Here is a 23,407-nt window from a genome sequence, read left to right on the forward strand (position 1 = left end):
TCAAAGATACATTTTTCTTCCATGTGCTGGTTTCCATGTTAACAGTCCTTATGCTTTCTGATGCCTATGGCACATTGCTACCTTTGTTGATGCAGTACTCCATACTAGATATCAGTGTGCAGAACAAAACAAGAACTAAGGAGCCGATGGTTCCTTAGTTATAGTTGTTTTACTGAAATGTAGTAGATCAGTAAGTGCTGTCCTAATGGCGTAATGGAGTTGTCAGTATTGTCCCTCTAGTTATTTTGTCAAAAACAATTATTTCTTTACAGATTTTTATCACATAATCTTTTTGAGGAGCGCCAACCAATCTGACTGACTAACTCATTCGGGGTCATTCCCATACTCTCATGTTGCTCTAAGTACTCAAGTATATATTTATATCTGAAATTGGCTTCCAAACAAATGTGATTTGTTCCTTTTGAGAAATGCTTTCAGCACTCATCAGTGACAATCTGTTTATAAGAATTACTATATCCAATTCACTCCCTATTGTTGCCAGTCTTTTTTTATTTTTAATTTGTGAGGCATTAGAGAAAAAAATCAATGTGTCCAACACCAGATGGAATGGGAACCACAGAGGGTATGGCAGCTCCGTTGCAAATGATTTGCACAGAATTATTTTGATCTTCATACAGGATTTACTGACATCAAGAATTACATTTTTAGCAAGGTCTCATTTTGATTTCATCTCTTGTTTGTTCACACCTATTAGAGAATACATTTGATAATGATTCTCTCTGGGGGTTCATTTGACTCTCCAGCAACAAATATCTAACTTGTATTGCTGAAAGTTATTTTTTAAAAAGTTTTCAAGTGTGTCTGATATTTTCTCCAGTAAACTATCTTCAAGTTTATATATAAATGTTTTATGAAGCAATTATATCTAACACAACACCATCATGGGATAATCTTGACTCAATGTACTTTTCTTTACACAGACAGTTCACAAGCATTTCAAAAAGCGGATCTCCCCAAGTCACAAACCGCTGGTGTCAGCATATACTAGTATAAATGATTGAATTCATAAAGCAAACTTGTATTCAGGCAACAAACATGGTTCTTCAGTAAATAATCTCACTCAAATGAATTTTCTGCAGAATTTCTGTACCAAGAAAAATGTTTTACTAAATAAGTTGAGACATTATATACCATTTATGGGAAAGTTCTGGAATGTCTGGTTTGAAATATTTTGGTTGTTTAGCTTTATTTGAACTCTTCACAGGTCAACATTACTGTCAGCATTCGCTCATGGGGTCTACGACCGATTGAGCCTTGAGGCCAAAACTACCTAACACCGCTGTCAGCCATAACTGTCCTTCCAACTAGTAAATCCATTTGGATAACTAGTTAGAGGTCTTTGACATTAAATAAGTGGTAGTTCATCTCATATTTGTTAGCTTTCAACAATGCCAATTTTCTGTGGTATAAGTGACAAAATCTGCCAGCTGAGCTCATACTTTTTTTTAGCATTATTCAAGAATTATTGAGTTAAAACAAACTCCTATATCTTGTTGAAAAGTTACTTGTAAATTAGTTTGGTCTTATTTTAAGTATGCAGAGTTATTTCAACAAGAAACTAGACATCACACTTTCTCTAATGATTTAATTTATTAACTGACTTCAATATTTGGATGTACTCAGAATGGAAAACCTAGTAACTTTTTATTTAATATTTGCAAATAAAAACGAAAGATAATAATCTGTTTTGGATCCAGAAACAACAAAAATCTTAATTGAATTTTCCCTACAGGTGGTGATGGCTGCTTTGCCGTGGACAAGAAGACAGGCCAAGTGGTCACTACGGGGCTCATACTACAGAGGGAGAGAGAGTACCTCTTAAGCGTGGTGGCCCTTGATGGGCTGGGAAGCCACAGCGCACCTGCCATGTTATCTGTAGTAGCAGGGGCCAGAGCACCGCAGTTTACCAACACCAGCTACGCCATTTCCATACCAGAGAACACCCCGGAAGGACAGCCGTGAGTTCTGTGCATGTGCTATTCTTCTCGTGCAAAAGTAGGGATTCGTTTCCGCACTTTGACAGAGAGAGTCTTAAGAAATTATTTTGTAACATTGTTTTTGATGTCATGTTAAAAATAGTTAGCCTTTACAAAATATATTACACTAATTAGATATCTTTCTTAGGTCTTGCCTTTTAATTAGACTGTTTTTTCCCCAGATTTAGCCGCATATTTAGTCATGCACCAACACCTTTAAACCAATTCTTGCCACAGTAAGAATAATTGCATGACCCAGGAGAACACAGTTTAACAGAGAACATTTCTAATTAAGATTATACTCTTAAAGTGAAAATTGTTGGAGGAGTCAAACCTAGATTTTATTGTGCTTAAAGGGGAAAAAAGGGCTGCCTTGGGAAGTTTCTCTAAAAACATTTGACATCTGAAATATTAAAAACAAGCAGACCAAGCAGGATGTGCAGTAAAAACATATAGAAACTATAGTTTGCAGTTGAACATATGCATAAAAAAGCACTGAAAGAGAGACAAAACTACATGTGCTGTCTGAGAACTAATACTATGTTCACACAGCTGTTCTTGATGCTCAATTCAAATATTTTCAGAAATGTCATTTTTGGATGGGCATTTATCTACTAAAAATTAAATGTGACTGCAAAGAGACTTCTATGTGAATGGTTTATGACCTCAAAGCGATAAGGATGAGTCGCTGCCTTGCATAGTGCATGATCACGTTTTTCACACAATCTTTTAATCATTGACTTTCGCAATTTTTGAAAGCACAAAATTCAGAAAAATACATCATTTTTAGCTAATTGTTACATTGGTGACTGAACATGTTAATCAGCATATCCCACTGTTTTTCAAATTAGAAATTGGGTTGTTATTTGTTTGCTGTTGTATGCATAAGTTTGTACTGTGGGTTCTCTGATTTGTTTCTTCTGAACTTTTCTTTTGAGAAGTTTCTGGTAAGGCAAATGTGCTTCTCTAACACCTTTTTATCTGTGGGTGGTTATATTTACCACAATTTTCTTTTCATATCAATCTCGCAAATAATTGATGCCAAAAATGTCTTCATTTGACTGAAGACAGCTCAAATTCCAACAGCAGCACTTGTATTATAATTTGACAGCTTTGGATCTAAACATTTTCTCTGTACTGGGACTGTATATAGTTATGTTGTTGTGATGCTGGCAGGTAAACATCCGACCCAGTCCTAAGCCTTTTGCCACCTCTAACATGTTTTCTTCACAGATTGCTCTGTATTCAGCTCCATCCGTTTTCCTATTAAATTTGAATAGCTTCTTAATTCCCGTTGAAGAAAAATATGCAGCCACCACCATGTTTTACCCTGTGAATGCTGTGTTCATTGTTAGTATGCTCCCAAAGTTTAGTCTTGGTTTCATCTGGCCAGAGTAGGACTTCCTTCCTCGTGCTGCGCCCTTTGCATGACTTATGACAACTGCACAGGATGTTTTTTCATCTATGCCTACTTGGTCTTGGTTTATCCAAGTTTGACTTTGTTCAAACTTTTCAACTTTTCAAAAGTTGAAAAGTGTTGCAAGCTACTGTAGGTAACTAAATGGACTAACGAGGCAAAGAAAGACTCAGTATGAAGTCATATTTCAACAACTAAATAAATAAAAAAACAAGTTTACAATGTTATGCATGCAGGCATACACGTGTGCAGTAGGTGAATTTTCTCACATACTGTTTAAGATTTGTGCTAATAAGTATTCATTTGGTCACACTGTGCACTTGAGCAAGCATTGACAATCATAATCGCACACTATTAGGGGAATACAAACTCTCCCCGCAAAGCAAACACTGGTGTCTGCATAATAGTGTGACATTATTACACACAACTGACAAGAACTGATTGACCGTGTTTGTAGCACGCAGGCAATGGAGCGTAAAGTAATTGATTTCATTATAGCACACTGCTGATGCAGGAAAAGAGGATTTCGATTCTAATTCTACATGAGCGCAGCCGAAATCAAGTAGCAAAGGCTGCTTTTTTCAATTTCTTTTAATCACCTTCTCTTTGTTCCACAGCTTTCTTGTGGTGTTAGCCATTTCCTTCCAGAAGGAACAAATCAGCTACAGCCTGCTTATCAATCCCAGTAGCCTTTTCAGCATTCAGCAGGACACCGGAGAGATCAGCCTGACCAGAACGCTGGATTATGAAAGTGACCAGAGACGCTACCTTCTGATGGTGCGAGCCAGTGAGGAGCCTGGCAGCCTGAGTGCTGCAACAGAGGTTAGTTTAATTAGAACATGAAACAGTGAGTTAGCGATCATCAGTCATAAGAGTTCACACACTCTGGTCAACTAAACTCAAAACTGAGGTAGAAATGGATTTTGTGTGTGTGTGTGTGTGTGTGTGTGTGTGTGTGTGTGGGTGAGAACAAAAAGAAATCCATTTTTCTGGTAAAACAAACTGAAAGAACTGCCTTCAGTCTTGCAACTTTTCATTGGTGTGGCTCTGTCGCATAAAACTAGATCTTAAAAAAATATAACTTGGGAAGACAACAAAGCGAAGCAAAGCTCATATTTTGTTATGTTAATTGTTGCAATTTACTGAACTTATTCCAGATGCTAAAATTAGTGTATAGGTCATGTTGTCCATTTTAATGGGAGCGTCCTCCTATTTTGGAAACATTGTGCTCCAGTTATGCAAAATATATTAATAAATCATTCTGAATAAGTGATTTTTTTTTCTTTATAGAATCAGTCGCTTTTAAACAAACTCAATCAAAATCAAAGCACAAATCATCCTTATTTGAGTCAAAGCAAGTCCTGCTTCAAGTGCAGAATCTTTTATGAGTATGCAGATTTTTTTATTTTTTTTGCATATTTGTTAAAACTGTCACCATGTTGTGATAGTATAACATGAGACAGGTGATATGTGAAAAGACAGCCAGATGTCTCTCAATCTAGACAGATAGCCACACTGTCACACCTAGTAGAAGGAAACAAACGGACCCAGTATAATACTTGGACTCTATTGGCTGAGATGTTACCAGGCGACAATGCTTCTCTGTTCCAAGCGCAAGCAGAAAATGAGTCGCAAGAGAGCAAAGGGGTTTGCAAACAGAGATTTGATCCGAGCAGAGACAAGTTTTGAGCCCGAGGAGAGAGGTTTGAGAAAGCACAATGAATGTTTGAAAGACAGCAGAAGTTTTGAGTACAAGCATTACAAGTTTTGAGAAGACATGAAGTCCTTCTTTCAAACTGAAAATGTAAGCACAAGTACAAGTTCTCAAAACTTTTAAGTTGTGCTAAATGTGTGTTCTTGAATTATGGCAGAAATATTACCCCCTAACATTAACCTAGTAATTAAGCAAAAATAGTCGAAATGCAAACATCTTCATTAGAAGTACATTTGAATTTTTAAAAGACTGGATTTGTATTTAGTCAGAACATTACTGCAGTTTTGTTAATGTCTCTAGAGTGTTATTATAATGCACTTGATGTTCAACTTTGTAAACCTTCATTTCTTACTTTTTATTTTGTTTTTAACTGTGTTCACATTCATCCTTTCTGCTTCATTCCAACACAAATCCATGTGCACTTTTCCCAAATTGAGAGACTTCTATTTTGTTTCAACTCTTGACCTTTAGGACTTCATGGAATTTTATTTATCATTTCTACTCATTTAGTTTAGTTTAAAAGTCCCTGTCGTAGTTTGCTTTGTTTATACATTGTTGTAATGAGAATGTAGTGAGAATGTTATTTTTTGTGTGTTTTCTTTCCTGTGGTGTTATCAAGCCTCATTGTATTTCTTTTTGTTTTGTTGGGGCTTTTTTGTTCAGTTGTGCAGTGTTTTCATGCAGAGCTTCTGTAGCCAAGGCTTTGCCAAAAAAAAAAAAAAAAAAAAAATAGTGATTAAAACTCAGCGCTGACCTATTGACACCATACTTGGCCATAGCCTCAAAGGAAGAGCAGCAGAATTTGTCGCTTTCTGCAGAAATGGGACGGCTGAGTGGTTTTGAAATGTTAACAAGTGAACCATGGGGCTCAGGGATTTTGTTCTGGGATTTTTATTTATATATATATATTTTTTAAAACCTTTTGTTTCTGGGTTTTGGGAAGTGCTTCTGTGAAAAGTTGAAATGTAGGAAAAGTCTTCTAGCTTTGAAACTTCAGAATTTGAACTACAGGTGATAATTTTTCGTTAAACTATCAAGCATTTCAGGTTTACCTAAATTATTTATTTTCAGATTTAGTTACCCAGTTATTATGTCACAGGCTACCTTTACATCACATATTTAGCAGGGGAAAATCCTTTCTGTATAGCTTCATGTTTTGGAATTGGAGCTGGAGACTGGGAAAAACCTTTCCCAGCTATTTCAGGACTATTACTCAGCTGTCACTTCACACTTTACACACTGTGGTGACAGGGAGCTTGTAGGGTGGAGGACAGTTAAGGGCTTTTTGCTGAAAACACACACACTGCAGCACTCACATGCTGAAAACATTTCTATTTTTGACTTGGGGAAAATCATGAAGTGGAAGATAAAGGATGAGTTGAACGGGCAACTAGTGGAACTAGAAAATGCAATTAAGATTAAGTTTTGGGGTCAACTTTCCACAGAGCATTTGATATGGTTGTCTTCCGGATTTGAGACCTAATAAAGAGTGGTTAATTTTGTGTTCTTTCACAGTGATTTTTCCTCTCCCTCCCTTTCTCTCTCTGCCACTCTGCCTCTCTTCTGCCTCTCCGGCACTAATCAGGTTCAGGTGTTGATAACGGATGAGAACGATTGTGTCCCAGAGTTCCTCCAGTCCATCTACAGCGTAGATGGAGTCCCTGAGACTGTAACCACAGCAACATCTCTACTGCAGGGTGAGAATCTTTTGACCTCAGATTTCCCATCCATCTGTTTCCTTTATAAATGGAGTAGGGCGGCTTTTAGATTGTCCCCCTTCTCCATTTCACAGAAGAAAACTGTGTATGGATTTTAAGTTAAATCAAAAGTTCCAGCTTCTGTGAGTCTCTGTTTTAGCGTATTGATACATAAAGGCTCAATTTTTGCCTCAGAACATCAGCTGCTAAAGTCCATGAACATCTGTCAAGATGATATGAATTTGTTTGGATTTATTATGGTCTCTCTAACTGATGATGTAATACATTCTCTATTTTTCACAAGAATAACATCTGATTTAAATTGTGTCTCAACTCTGGATGGATATCCACTATTACTGTTTATATCTTGTACAAGCTGAAACTAATTAAGAAAACTCTCAGGCTAAAAATGGTACAGAAATGTTCTATGTTATCTAAATACAGATGTTTGTTTTTTTTAATGTTTGACATATTTTGACACTTTTTCACAAGCACTCCACTTCCCGAAGAAAATTGCACTTTTGATTGCCCTCATGAGAGTTAAGTGTAAGAAGATGCTGTGCTTTACATCATTCAGATGCAGCCTGAAGGAGAAAAAATATATAAAGAAACAGATAAGGAAAATGCACAGAAAAAGCTACCAGCAATATACTATCAATAAATTTAACATGTTATTATTATTAAGTTTTGCCTGTTAAAGTTCATGTCACTGTTTAAAAATCATTATTAAAAAAATCCATTATAGAAAAATGCAACAATTTCCCTTCTGTCTAACAATAAGTCAGGGAAAACCTCCTCTTTCTGGTCCTTTTGGATTATGAACACAATTAACATTTGTAGAGTTTCATCAGACATTTCTCCAAAATGTGAGATCTTTTGCAAAGTGCAGTCTTGCTCTTCAAATTGCCTCTGGAATAATGACATCTTCTCTGACTGGCCTTTTAGCCAGAGTCTTCACAAGGTTTGCTACTTTTGTTTTGCTGTTGACTATTTGGACCAAAACATGGTTGGTGCCTATAAATGTATGAAAAGATGAACGTGATCCACGTCTGGATCGGAAAATTGATCCAGACTTGTGAAGGTCAGCAACTCTTTTTCTGCTGTCTTGGCTGATATTTTTTTTTATTTTTCAATGATCTCAGGCAAGTTACTCAGTGAAGCAATATGTTTTTGAGGTTTTGCCTTGAAATGCATTCACAGGTATGTTTCCAGTTAACTCAAATACTGTGAACTAACTATCAAAACTTTGCATGGTCATGACATCATCCAGGCTCTCCCAAATGTTGAAAGGTATAGTGATCTCGGCCATATGCAAACTTCAAAATTGAAATTAAAACTTGTCACACTCACAGCTCTCTGTACAGCGCATTTAAACATCTTGTTTGAACTATAATATTAGTTATATTTTGTAACTGTTCAACATTTTCTCTCCAATGTTTCTTTTTTCCTCAGGGGTTTTGTTTTATAAATGCAATAGTAATTACAATTGGATTACTGAACTGGTGGCTGAATGAATAATATGAAATAGGAGCACATAGGAGTACTGCTGGATATATTAGCTTGAAGGAGATTAATAAGATATAGAGACAACAATGCTGATGACCTTAGTATGAAGTATGATTTTTGTAATGGCTTGAGGCCATTGTGTTCAAAGCATCAAGGAGGATAATTTATTAGATTGTTATATTACCTGAGCAATTCAAATAGTAATTGGCTACCTTAATTTTGAATTCCCTCTGATTATTTTTGATTATAAAGTTTGATCATCTAAAACATTTAAGTACAGACAAAAGGAAAAACAAATAATATTTGTTAGGGGAAATGGACTGTGAATCAAAACGTTTATTCAGAAAACAATAAAATATAGAATATAAGTGGATGCCATGTAGAAATAGTTGTAAATGGAGATCCAGCTATAAGAGAAAATGATTAATAGGTTAGTGGAAAAAAAGTGGAAGTGAAAGAATCAATTTAAAGGAGAGAAAAGAAGCTTGTAGGGTTGATCTTTAAATAAACTCAATCCCAGAAGGAGTGAGCAGAATTGTGAACAGACATAGAAGTAGAGAAAATTTGTTAATCTGGAGGACTGCTCTGCTAACCAATGAAATATCAAAGATTTTTCCTTCTTGAGCCACTGAGAGAAAGAAAATCAGCTTTTCACTATCAGTATGTCCCCACAGGGCAAAGGCCCACTGAAGTTGACGAGAAAGTAGATAAAAGTAGATTAAACTCACAGAAGAGCTTTTATTAGAGAAGTGTAAAGGAAATGCAAAATTTCAGTCTCTTTAACATTTAATGAGTCAGTGAAATTATACGAGCCAAATTAAAAGAGTATCATAAATTACCAGATGTGATTTGTTTTACAAGGTGCTAAGATGAAAAAAAGAATGAGACAGTAACACATGCAGGCTGCATGTGATGCTTGACATGCAGCAAATAAACACATCAAAATAAATTAATGTATCTAAGTGTTGGGAGCTGGCAGGGTTGTATGTGTTAAACAGAGAGTTTAAGTGAAATTCACAGTGGTTGTGGCTGCCGTCTTTGGAAAAATCTCATCACACATCAGAGGCAAAGCTATAGTTTTTCTGTGTAATTACCTTAGAATGTAATCATTTCCACCCAGGCATACACACATAAGTGCTGTTCATTTAATTATTTCTTTTCCATGTCTTTAAGCCAATTTTAGCAAATGATGGTAATCAGTCTAGGAAAGAGCATTTTGTGTTCTAATAATTGTAGCTGTCTGAATGTATGATTTATTACATGTTATGCAAGGGCCATAAAGGGATAATGATCTACAAATATGTGAAAATATTCATCTGCACATGCCATGCCATGATTTCATTTGATCTTTTTCCATTAACTGCTAACTGATTATCCTGATACCATGTGCTCCATTTTGACAGTTTTAGCCACAGACTGTGACTCAGGATTAAATGCAGAGCTCACCTATTACACCCTGAGCCCGGATTTCAGCATTTCACCCCATGGGACTGTTTTCCCTGCGAGGCGGCTTGACTACGAGAGACCTAACCATTTGTATGAGTTTGTGGTGATGGCAGTGGACAGCGGGGATGAACCTCATTCTGGCACCGCCACGGTCCGTGTGAGGATGGCTAATGTCAACGATGAGGCTCCTGAATTCTCTCAGCCTGTGTGAGTTTCTTTACTTATTTGCATTTAAAGAACACCATCTTATTCTTTTGGGCATATTTATGGGGAGGTTGAATTTTGTAACCTTATTTGTCTTCTTTTACACAAGCTGGAAGTATATGAATACACAGTTCCATCAAAATGTGCTGGCACAGCTGGTAAAGATGTGTAAAAAGCATGGAATAAATGTAATATTTAACTGCAGTACCATACCCTTAAAGACCTTGTAAAACTTCACTATTAATATGAGTATGTTTACTTAGTGCCAAAAAAATCCCATCTTAAGAGATAACTGAGCTGCAAAATTGCTTGTGAAAAACGTACTGGTACCAGTAGCAATAATGGTAAAATAAAAAATAAATGGATCATTGTTTTTAAATGTATTCCATAATTTTTTTTAATGGAATTTTTAAATAAAAGTTTCTAGGAACTTTTAATTATCAATCCAAAACTTTCTGCATATACATGACATGACACAGAGGCCTATTACGTTTAGCCACTGGCATCTGGGCAAGAAGTCAATTTAGCTTCCATGCACAGTTAGCAAGACGGTAAAGGAAGCAAAAAAAAAAAAAAAAGCTCAATGATTTAAGAATTGCAGCAAAGACCGGCATATAGGGGTCATAAGGTCTCCATAACAATTATGAAGTAAGAATGGATTGTTTGGGAGGCATATACCAGGAGGAAGCCTTTTTTTCCCCTACTGTCACAAATGTTAACATAGTTTGTGATTCTCTGTTGTGAATTTAATTGAAGCTGTATGCTTTGGTTTAATGAAATTAAGATTTAACTTTTCAACTACAAATACTGCAGGTGAGTTTGGCCCAAAGAAGATAGAAGTAATTGGCAGCAGTGTTATGAAAAATGTGCCACCTTTAAATATATTAATGATTTTTTCCCCACTTAATAAATGTACTATCATTTTTAAAAATATATTGTAGAAAAGTATCCTACTATACAAAAAAAGAAATGATAGTTTGGAGCTTTTCCAAGTTTGCCAATAAATGTGATCAGTAGTGTTATAGCTGATTTCAGGTATATTTTTTTAAGTATTTGGCCTGATAATGCGGGAACATTTCATAAATTATATTTCTGTCATTTAAATAATCTTCTTTATGGGGACTTAAAATCATTGATTTCATAGCTGCATCTTAGGAGAATAGCTGTGCATTTAAGAATTCCTGCTGAATTCTCCTTTCTTCTCCTTTCTGTCACACTAACAATAAACAAAAATGACACCGTGCCACTGGAAACCACGCGTGTTCATGCCATCACACTGCCTCCGCTTGTTTTACATGTTAAGCTTCTATTCATGAGCTGCTCTGAGCCTTCCGCCTACTTTGTTCCCAATTGTTAATCTGGTACATGATGACCTAAGTTTGATGTCTCCAAAGACAGCTGCTTCAGAACTTTTTTGGCTTTTTAAGATGTTTTGTTGGCAAAATTTAATCTGATCTTTTTTCTTTTCTTGGTGCTGACAAATTTGTATCCTTTGATGAACTCATTGTGCTCCTGTTATGCCTTTTTATCATCTTTGACTCAGAAAGTGATGTTTACCTACTGAGTATTTACCACTTGCAGTGGTAGTATTCCTTGATGATCCTTTAGGTGGACCTTAAGGACCTTTGCGGTTTCTCAGCTAAAGCATACGTGTACAAAACAGACCATGCTTGTTGCTACACATGGTAAAAATGTAGAAAAATGTAAAATGAATCCATCTTTTATTGTTATCTTTCCCATATAAACTAAGCATTTATAGTTTCACAAAATTAGCGGTCCTACAATTAATGGCACGCTTAAAGGCTTATTAAAAATAAATAAAAAAGAAACTGTAGATGAGCTTGTTTCTCTGTGATATAAAATTAGACACAATGGGAAATCTTATAGCCACTGTCTGCTTCCCAAGATCCAAGTTCATATTTCCACAAATCACAGTGAAAAAAATAAGATGATGGGTGAGGTATAAAAAGATCTAAAAGCCAGATTTAGGACTGCAGCAAAGAGTGACAACTTGGGATCACCAGGTGTCCATTATCCAATTAAACAAAACTAGAATATCAACTGGTTGCTTGAGACACAGGGATCAGTACAAAGACATCTGTCGCAACGTTTTTTGCAGAAAACGGAGAGCAGTTTTGATATTTAGCTTCTAATAGTTCTCTGTCACTATCTGGATTTTGTATTTGCAGGAGACATGAATAATTTTCAGGAATGTTTATCTGACACAGTGAGGAATTATGTACATTAATACAATTCTTCACTAAACATCTACTATAATAATAAGACTATCAACTGGTGAAGAAATTCTAGGTGGAAATTGTTTATTGCTTATTTATGGATCCCTTTTAGTCTCTTCCGTGGTAGAGTATTTTTCCTGGGGTCCACACCAAACATTACAATAAAAACATTCTTTACAAGGCAATGTTGTTGTCCACTGAGGATGCTGTCTGCAGAAAAGTGTGGCACTCTGTCTATGACTGTTTTGTAAAATCAAAATAGAGGATGCAGGAATTAAGGGGGAACCCTGTGCAGGTAGGGGCGTGACGCATAATGAATTGAAACGGGTGTCCCATGGGTGTTCTGCACCGCTGTGTGAAAAGTGTTCACAATCATGTGACTGCGCTTTGACTGTTCAGCTTCAAAGGAACCATGTGGGAGTTTTAACTTAAGATGTTTTCTTTAGAATAATGTAACTAAGATTCAGACTTTTAGCGACAAACACTCAGAGTGGGTTTGATATTAGATAAATGAGAAATATGAGGAAAAGAATCTGATGATGAGTGTTATGTATGGTGGATGAACTGTGCAGCTCTGGGCCCGTTTCTGATTGAAAGAGGAACTGTTGGGGGGCAGGCCATAATAAGCTTTTCCACTATTGGAATGTTTTAAATAAAAAAAAGTCTGCTAAAAGAAAACTAGAAATGGGCCATCATTTGGACTTTTATCAGTATGATTCAAATCATTTACCTAAATATTCATAGAAATAGTTCAGCAGACAGAATTTCTACCTTTTTTTTCTACTGTGGCACTGAGGATTACATTAAAACACTCTTAACATGTCATTCCATTCTTACTTAAAATGCTGAAAATGTGTCTTCATCAGGGTTGTAATTAAGGCTGAAGGATGATGTTTAGTACTAGTAGGCTCTAGATTGCCATATGAAATTGGAGAATAATTTGATTAAATTGTGCATATAAAATTGCAATGAAAAGAAGTTGGCTAAATTGGACTTTGACTTTATGTACCTATTCTCCGTTTTTATTTCAATTTTGTAATTTTTGATAAACATAATAAATAACACCTTTATGAAGTTATTTGACAAGGGTATAATCTTTTTCTTGGAGTCTCGATTTAGCCAACCAAGATATTTTTCTCTCATTGCTTTCTTGAACCTCTTTTACTTGCATTGATGGTGCCTTTTACTGCATGTTGCAGAGTCACTGCTTAGAAATGCAAGAGGCGCTTAGAGCTTGATTAGACAATTTCTAAAGAAATTGCGATGGGACTGCTGAAACTGCCAGTTCCTTGTCCTCTAGTAAGTGCCAAAAAAGTTTTGTCTCAATCTATTAACGTGTTTGTTGACAAAACAGAGACAAGGGAACATGCTGATTCTCAAACATCAATTTCAGAGCAACATTCTACCTAACTCTGAAAAAAAAAAATCACTAGATATTTGTCTTGAACTGTTTTTATTTTTAGGAAATCCATAGCTCATAATGAAAATATTTTGTTACCATGAGCTTAACAAGGCCTGCCTGCTTACAGCAGTGTGACATTTATTGTTATGGTGTGAAATATGAACACAAGTAGAGATAAAAACAGAATAACCTTTTGGTTGTCTGTTACAACCCTGCTCTCATTTTGTTTTGGAGTTAATGGGGCAGCTGAATGTATTTTTCTTTTTTTTTTTCTGTTTTTGAAGGCTTCCAATACACAACCAATATCTGGTGGCATAAATTAGTATGAACTTTTGTAAAAAATACAACCTTTCTGTTAATTCTTTTTGTAATTGGTACATAAGAAAGTTGTTTTCTTATAGAAAACAGATATTTGTTTTCCCTGCAGAGAAAACAAATATCTGCACTGTTCTGTAACAGTGCAGTTCTTAAATGGACTGATAAAGTGCATTTAAGAACTGTAAAAATTTAAGAACTGTAAAAAAAAGTTCTCAAAGACATTTTTTTTAAAAAGTCAAAAAAGTCTTTGACTTAAAAAAAAACATATAGAAAACTGCTCTGCATTTGCCTTGGTTCTACTCTTTAAAGAGCTGTAGATGCATTTTAACTTGTAATATATACAGTACTTATATATACCATATGTATAATTTTTGTGTGAAAACATTTCACACAGCAATACCTCTTCCAAATAACCTCTCACAAAACAAGGTTTGTCTTACACTGATTATGAAACACTGTTTTATAATACAGGTGGAGCTCAGTAAATCAGAATATCATCAACAAGTTAATGCATTTTTTAATTCAGTTCAAAGTCATTACACACAAAGTGATGTATTTCAAGCACTTATTTCTGCAAATCAATATGATTATGGCTCACAGCTTATGAAAATGTTTTTCTACAAAAATAAGAAATTTTGTAAGATGCATTAAAAATAATGAAAGCATATATTGCACTGCGTATGAGCTCAGTGACTTTTGCATGAATTACTGCATCTATGTGACATAGTATGGAGGCAGTGGTCTGTGGCCCCATTACTTGTGCCCTTTTTTCCTACCGCTTGTTTTTTTCACTCATTTCTCACTTTCTGCTGTGTTTGGATAAAGTACTATGTGAATAACCAGCTTCTTAAGCAATGACCTTTTAAGGTTTACCTTCCTTGTGTCCATTGGACAAATGTCAGGTCAACAGTTGTCCACATGATGGTATGCTTTGTTTTATTTTGATCCTGTGTAGTTTTGAGCACATTTTCTACCAAGCCTATTTGTAGGACTTCATTTGTTTGAACAGAAATAAATGCTTGAAATATTCTTTGTGTAGTGAATCTCTATGATTTAAATAAATTAATTTACATAACGAATTACTTTATTGGTAATATTCTAATTTATAGAGATGCGCCTGTGCAGCTTGTGCATACGTCGGACGGAAAGCATCTAGCAAAGTCAGAGACATTGTTAATTTATTTTTTCTGTTTTCATAAAATCTTCTGTGTATGTTTCCATTTGCTTGTAAATCTTGTTATGGTTGAGCATTTCTATTGCTTGAGTCTTAATCATGGACCGATTTCAGCTCCAAAGATCAATGCTACTCACCAAAATGAAAAGGTTAAATAATGCACCAGGTCTTACCCCTGATCCACCAGCTGATCACATCTCATTATGTCAAAGCTAGCAGACTAGTTGCATCACAGATGGATGGGACGTTACATCACGTATCTCAGACCTGCCTCCCTTCAGGCGATTCATTGCAGTGATGTTAGATGCTGGCAGTTTTGTCGTAAACTGTGGCTCACTTGCGTCAAATAAAAACCACGACGGCTAACACAAACTCAATATATTTGTTAGCTGTTTTAGTCACTGTCATCTGGCATCAAAACACTCTGTTGCTCATTTCTCTCACAATCCCAGACAAATATTGTGGCGAATTGAAGCAATTGCACATACCCCTATGGGTTGTTTTTGATTTTATTTTATTGCACCTTTTCTAAAGATATGCAGTAATCTGACATATGGATGCAATTCACACTGTCACCACTGGCCTTTTTGGCACAGCTGAAAGAGTGGGTGGGCTGCAACTGTCACTGTGACTCCGCTGCATTTGTTTTCTCTGGATGAGTGAGCTTCTTGACCTGCCAGTCAATTTATTTTTTTTTTTTCAGTGACCTCTTTAGACTACTGTTGCAGACCTCCATTGCATGCTCTTGTTGTCTTGTTGGGGCGTCCGTCTCGATGGGTGGGCGGACACGCAGCTAAACAAACAGGTGGGCAGAGAGGTGGAGAGTTGGGCAGGCGAACATAGAGCTCGGAGGAAAATCACGCGGAAACACGGATGCAGGCGAGCCTGTGGAGAATACCAAAAGCGGAAAACAGACAGAAGACAGCCTGTCAGATATGCAGATATAGAGAGCAGCCTGCCGGCATTCAGACAAATACTCCTGCCAGACAAGCTGCAGACTGATAGAAATGCAGGCATTATTCCAGATACTGTGAGTTGGGTGCTTTGTCATTGCGTGGCTTAGTGAGATGTAGATATATGCTACGAGGGAAGACATGGAAATCGTGTCCAAAAACGACACATTTAAGGGCTGGAGAGATGAACAGTATTTTATTCATAAAATTATTCTTCAGCTCAAACTAATTGTGACATTTGTAAAGGGAATATGAGCAGACAGACTTATGTTTCTTGGCATGTCCTGTCAGTTTGCATTTGAATAAGTGGTAGAAAGGCTAAAACGGATTGATGTCATGGAAGGACAGGCACGCGGGCCAAAGCAATGCAAACAGGCAGATGCCTCGGCCAGCAGACAGACAGGAAGGCGTGCTCTTTCTGAGCCTAGCGCAACTTCACAGTTGACTGAGACGCTTTAGGAAGTAACGTGGAGGGAGTGAATGTGTCTTATCCTGGAGAAGCTGAGAAGAGGTGGCCTTTGAGCCGGGTGACGGATTACAGGTCACTCATGCTGCCACGGAGATTGCTGTGGCTGGCGGAGATGAATCGCCTATCAGCATTCTCCTGTAAACCATCAATCACTCCCCACCACCTCCCCTCACCACAGACGCCAACATCCCACCCCATGCACATATACTTACACGCTTTAGCAGCAGAAATGGCACCAAATCTCACAGTGGATGAGTTCTGCTGACGAGTCAGCTGAAACTCAACGAGAACGCCGCCCCCTCTTATATTCCGCTTTTCTTTATCAGCCATACTCTTTTATCCTCTTTTTTTCCCTTCTCACGCCCACATATCACTTTTACTGTCATTTCAGTCTCAGCCTTCGCCTTTGCCACCTGCTCCTTACCTCACCTCTTTTTTCCTGTTTCACTACAGCTCAGCTCCCTCCCAGTCACAGGGTTCATCTCCGCCCCACAGTTCTTTGTGCCACAGCGGTATATCAGTCTCCTGTGTCTCACCGGCCATCTTTGCTGCCCGGCACAACAGAGATGGCAAATCACTGCTGACATTTTAAAAGGCACTGGATCAAATGGCCCACAGTGGGCCGGGCTTGAAGAAGCAGCATTTGTTCAATGACTTCAACATCCCAGCAGACATTATCATTTGTCTCAGCTGTGGCCAGCTAAGAGGACAGGTTAAATCATTGTGACAAGTAAAAGCTACAACCATACGTCTAATCAGCCTGCTGATGCTTTGGACAGTGTATTAATTCATGTCGTCTGTCTTTCTGTGTTATGTCGTCTGCTCATGAATTGCATGTGGCTTTACAGGCCACATTTTGTTTTATGTTGGCCAGTTTTCTCTCATTATGTCTTTACGGTTCCAGTTTTTGCACCTTTATGGATTCCTTCAATTTTGACATTATTAAGCTAGACAAAACTCAACCAGAAAAAAAAGACTTTTAACTTATAATTTTATTTTATGTTTTGCGAGTCTCAGTTATAGTCGGTGTCTGGGATTCAACTGTAAGAAGTAACGTGAGAGAGTTTCAAAGTGAAAACCACTGCAAACCATAATGGAAACAAAGACCAACCTCAAGACTTTCCCAAATTTTAACAAAAGCTGTTTTTGTGATGTCCGGGTTCTTTTACAATATGCTAAAATCCAATAGTACTTTTCAAAAAAACAGAATAATAACAGTCAAACACTAACTGTGGTGGTCTGTGGTTGCTTTGTTTCCTCAGACCTTGGACAACCTGCAACAATTCATGCAAACATGAATTTCACTCTCTACCTAAAAATCCAGAAGGAGGAGGTCCCTCCAATAAATTTTTCTTTCCTGAAAGCTTTTCAGTATGTCAAAAATATGCTAACGGGGCACAGGGGGTTAGCACGCCCCACGTTTGGAGGCCTTAGTCTTTGACGTGGACGTCGCAGGTTCGACTCCCGGTCCTGACAATCTTTGCTGCATGTCTTCGCCCCTCTCCTCACCCTCTTTCCTGCCTGCCTACTGTCACAAAAATGCAAGCCACTATTGCCGCAGAAACTCTTTGGAGGAAAAAAATGGGAAAAAAATATGCAAACATTATTTCACAGCAATGTCAAAGACTCAGCCAGTTATTACAGATGCTTGATGGCAGCTTTTTCACCAAGGGTAACATAAGTAAGCTATTGTGTTTCTTATAGGTTAGCTGGAATAAGGTTCTTCATCATGACAACAGATTTTTTAAAATCTTTATTCAGATGATCTCATTCAAATATTAAAATTTCTTTGACTAAAATCTGCAACGTGGTAAATACTTTTGCCTTGCACTGTAATTCACAATTTCAAGATTAAAAAAATTGCTATTGAACTATTTTGTTACTACATTAAAAAAATTGACTCTATTACTTTTAGATAAGTACACTCCAAGCTGAGCTCTAGTACATTCCACTTCAATCAGAGGTCCTTAAGAAGCTTTTTAAACTTGCCTGCTGTCTAGTTCTGGCCTATTGAATCAATTGCACTCAAATTGAAAAGGCACCTGTCTGCAGGATATAAAACTTCTTACTGTGGATGTGTGAGTGCAAATCAAGTCAAGTTGAGAACTGACTATCCACCTATGAGACATGATTGTGTCATAAGTACAGAAAAGGAATGAAATAAGTACATCTGCTAGAATGTAAGCGTTTGAGATTTTGCTTTAGTCTTTGTAAAACAAAAGGAATTTGGAGTTTCTGGATTGTGCTATCACTGTCATAATGGGGTCTAACTTTCTAACCCACATGCAGATTTACTCCAGAGATCGAGAAAGTTTTAAGTGATTTATTTCAAGAATGGTGAAAACACAGGGAAACAATCCGGGCCCGTTGGGACAGGAACTCAGGTTGACTATGAGAGAAAACAGATGGTGAGTTTGAGGTCGTGGGAAATTGGAGTTTGTGCTGGTTAGTGAGCTTACCTCCAATCGGGAGGAAAAGGGGACTGGGGGAAATCCAGCGGGATCCGGGGTCTGATTCTGGTCCGGAGGATTGTGGGCGGCGGCGTTGGAGGACGGACAGGTAAGTCTGGGAGCTTGAACCGTTTCTGCTCAGAGGTGACTCCCAGTCTGTAGGTCCAGATGATCCTTTGCAGAGTCTGCTTTCTTCAGCACTTCCAAGGGCAACCAACGTAATTGGCAACAATCTGGCAGGGAGTGTCGGCAGCCTCCTCTAGTTATACAACTCCTGATGGCAGAACGGTTTCAGGTGCGTAGTCTGGAGACGCCCTCAGGTGGAACAAGGCTTCCAGCGCCCTCTGGTGGATGAAGCAGCTCCAGATCCCAACAGTACCCCCCCCTCAACGACCGCCACCTGGCGGTCCAACCGAGGAAGAAGGCAGGGAGGAACGAAAATCTGTAATCAAAGAAGGATCTAAAATAAAAGACCCAGGAACCCACATCCGATCCTCCGGACCGTGGCCCTCCCAGTCGACCAGGTACCGCCAACCTCGGCCCTGTCGACGGGAGTCCACGATCCGGCGGACGGTGTAAGCAGGATGCCCATCAATCTCCCGGGGGGGTGGAGGGGGCTCGGACGGAGGGCACAGCGGGCTGGTCAGGACAGGCTTGATCTGCGAGACATGGAACGTGGGGTGGATACGGAGGGAAGAAGGCAGACGTAACCGGACCGCAGTAGGACTGATGATGGACTCGATCTTGTATGGGCCAATAAAACGAGGAGATAACTTCTTGGTCATGGATTTTAGTGGGATGTTCCTGGTGGATAACCAAACCAGTTGCCCAGGTGTGTAGTCAGGAGCAGGGCGTCTCCTCCGATCAGCGAAACGGCGGTTCTGTTCGGAAGAACGATTCAGAGCTGTGATCGTGTTCCGCCAAATGGAACGACAGCGGCGAATGTGGTGCTGGACAGATGTAACGGCAATCTCTTTCTCATCCGCAGGAAACAACGGAGGCTGATACCCTAAGGAGACCTCAAACGGAGAAAGACCGGTAGCTGATGAAACGTGAGAGTTGTGAGCATACTCAACCCAATGCAGAAACTGGCTCCAGTCAGTGGGGTTGGTGGAGGTGAGACATCTGAGTGTTGACTCGAGCTCTTGATTCATGCGCTCGGTTTGGCCGTTCGACTGAGGGTGATAACCAGAAGATAGACAGACTTTAGCTTCCAAGGCAGCACAAAAGTGTTTCCATACCTGAGCGGTGAATTGTGGTCCTCTGTCTGATAGGATCTCCTGCGGGATGCCATGCAGTTTGAAAATGTGTTTAACCAAGAGCTGAGCAGTCTGCAGAGATGTGGGCAGTTTTCTTAGCGGAATGAGGTGGCAGGCCTTGGAAAAACGATCAACCACAGTGAAAATGGTGGTCATCCCTTTGGATACAGGTAACCCGGTAACAAAATCAACTGCTATATGCGACCAGGGTCGTTTGGGAATAGACAGAGGTTGAAGCAGACCTGAGGGGGGCTGATGAGATGATTTGTTTCGGGCACAAACTGAGCAGGCCAGGACAAATTCTTTAACATCCTTGTGAAGTGATGGCCACCAAAACCGACGGGAAATTAAGGCTATGGTTCTACTGGTTCCGGGATGGGCTGAAAATCTTGTTGTATGCATCCAATTAATTAACCTAGCTCTAACTGAAGATGGTACATATGTACGGTTGGGTGGCCCTGTACCAGGATCCGGCTCGGACAACAGGGCTTGTTCTATGGAGTCAGAGACCTCCCAGGAAACTGACGCGACAGTACAACTGGGGGGCAGAACATTGGCTGGCGTCTCATCGGACTCTACAGTAGAGTAGAGTCGGGACAGAGCGTCTGGTTTAATGTTTTTGGACCCGGGTCGGTACGTGATGGACAGGTTGAAACGGGAAAAAAAAAGAGACCAGCGGGACTGACGGGATTATGTCTTTTGGCGGATTGAAGGTATGAAAGATTCTTATGGTCTGTCCAGACCAAAATAGGATGCTCTGCGCCCTCCAGCCAATGTCTCCATTCCGCTAAAGCTAATTTGATGGCGAGAAGTTCTCTGTCTCCAACATCGTAGTTCCTTTCAGCAGGGGAGAGCCTACGAGAAAAAAAGCACAGGGTGAGTTTTTGGTCTGACTCGAACGTTGAGAAAGCACCGCTCCGACTCCAGAGTCTGAAGCGTCAACCTCTAGGATGAACTGTTTAATGTCCGGCTGAATAAGGATAGGGCGTTAGCAAACAGAGTCTTCAGTTTTTTAAAAGCCATCTCTGCTTCGGGGGACCAGTGGAAAGATCTCTTAACTGAGGTTAAGGCAGTTAGGGGTTGGGCCGTCTGACTATAGTTCCTGATAAATCTCCGATAAAAATTAGCAAACCCCAGAAACCGTTGAAGCTGCTTTCTATTCTCTGGAGTAGGCCAGTCCAGAACAGCTCTGATCTTCTCCTCCGATGGTCTTACCTGTCCGCCCTCGAGCACAAATCCCAGGAAGGTGACTGATTGACGGTGAAATTCGCACTTCTCAGCCTTTACAAACAGTTTATTCTCCAGCAGCCGCTGGAGAACAAGTCTTACATGTCTCTTATGTTCTGACAGAGTCCTGGAATAGATCAATATGTCGTCAAGATAGACAAAAACGAAGATGTTCAAAAAATCCCTCAAAACGTCATTCACTAAGGCTTGGAAACAGGCAGGTGCGTTTGACAGGCCGAAAGGCATTACTAAATATTCGAAATGGCCCAGAGGTGTCTTAAAGGCGGTTTTCCACTCATCACCCTCTCGGATCCTGAGAAGGTGATAAGCGTTTCTTAAATCTAATTTAGTGAAGACAGTTGCTCCCTGAACCGGTTCAAACGCTGAAGCTAGGAGAGGTAACGGGTACTTATTCTTGATGGTGATCTGATTTAACCCCCGGTAATCTATACAGGGTCGAAGTGAACCATCTTTCTTGCCCACGAAGAAAAACCCCGCCCCGAGCGGAGAAGACGAGTGGCGAATTATTCCTGCGGCCAGTGACTCATTTATGTATTTCTCCATACATTCTCTTTCTGGTTTGGAAATGTTATACAGCCGACTGTTGGGCAGAGGCGCTCCAGGTAGGAGCTCAATGGCGCAGTCATATGGGCGATGCGGAGGGAGAGTGAGAGCGCTAGCTTTACTGAACACTGGGGCTAAATCATAGTAGTCTGGGGGAATAGTCGAGAGATCGGGTGGATCCGCCTCCTGCCGGTTAGCCGGTGACTGGCCCGTCGGGACGGCAGAACGGAGACAGGTGGAGTGACAGGAATTCGACCAGGATTCAATATGTCTCTTAGACCAATTTATTCTGGGATTGTGAAGATGAAGCCAATCGAAGCCCAGGACGACAGGTGAGTTGGCAGCTGGGAAGACAAAAAATGATAACATTTCACGATGGTTACCAGAAACCAGGAAATCCAACGGCTTAGTTTGGTGTGTTATAACAGGTAGCTCCTTGCCGTCCAATGCTGAAACTCTGAGGGGTGTGGCTAACGGATAGGTTTCAATGTCTAGTTGCTGGACTAAGTTTGAATCGATTAAATTTCTCTCACAACCAGAATCTAACATGGCAGAAAAAGTTAATGATTGGTTATCAGTGAACAGGGTAGCAGGTAGTAGAAAACGAGGAGAATTTCCAGATTGTAGATGGTCCGCCAGTCTCCTCATTTCCTCTGGCGGACCACGGCTTTTGCCTTAGAGGGACAGGTGGAGATGAAATGTCCAGATTCACCGCAGTAAAGACAGAGGTTCTCTTTGACCCTTCTTAATCTTTCTTCCGGGGAAAGCCGAGTACTCCCGATCTGCATCGGCTCCGCTTCGGCTGGTTCTGAAGATGAAAAGGCAGAATTACTGGTTTTGTCAGGACATGATCTCCCAAACGGGAGGCAGCTCTTGGTTCTGTCCCTATTCCTGGAGCGTAGCCTATTATCCAACCGGATAGTGAGGTTTATCAGTTCCTCCAGGGTCTTTGGGTCATCTAAAGTCGCTAACTCATCTTTTATAGAGTCGTTTAATGCATGGAAATATGCGCTCTTGAGAGCTGTCTGTCCCCAACCTGAAGCTGCTGCCTTAATCCTGAAGTCAATAGCAAACTCAGCCACCGATTTTCTGCCCTGTTTCAGTTCTAGCAGGCTTCGGGAATCCGATGTTTTATCTATATCCTGGTTAAATGCCTGCTTAAACTCCTTCAAAAAATCATCAAACGAGCAACCGTAATCTGCGGAGTTGGAAAATCGAGCCTCAGCCCATTCTAGCGCTTTTCCTGATAGATGTGACAAAATGAAAGAAATCTTTCTTCCATCATGAAGAAAACTCTGAGGGGAATGATTGAAGATTAGGGTACACTGAAACAAAAATCCTCTACATTTGCTTACTTCTCCTGAAAATCTTTC

At 39.3% G+C, this 23,407-nt stretch overlaps 1 protein-coding gene across 3 annotated transcripts in view; it reads left to right on the forward strand.

The window, feature by feature from the left end:
• Positions 1-23,407, forward strand: part of LOC122835821 (neural-cadherin-like) — a 139,676-nt gene that overhangs the window by 50,480 nt on the left and 65,789 nt on the right. For all 3 annotated transcript variants that reach the window (XM_044125208.1, XM_044125207.1, XM_044125206.1), the window contains exons 3-6: positions 1,754-1,979; positions 4,032-4,236; positions 6,714-6,825; positions 9,735-9,984. In XM_044125208.1, coding sequence (XP_043981143.1) covers positions 1,754-1,979; positions 4,032-4,236; positions 6,714-6,825; positions 9,735-9,984 — 793 coding nt within the window. The remainder of the gene's footprint in view (positions 1-1,753; positions 1,980-4,031; positions 4,237-6,713; positions 6,826-9,734; positions 9,985-23,407) is intronic.

This window comes from Gambusia affinis, linkage group LG08 (genome assembly GCF_019740435.1).
Source record: "Gambusia affinis linkage group LG08, SWU_Gaff_1.0, whole genome shotgun sequence".
Taxonomy (NCBI): domain Eukaryota; kingdom Metazoa; phylum Chordata; class Actinopteri; order Cyprinodontiformes; family Poeciliidae; genus Gambusia; species Gambusia affinis.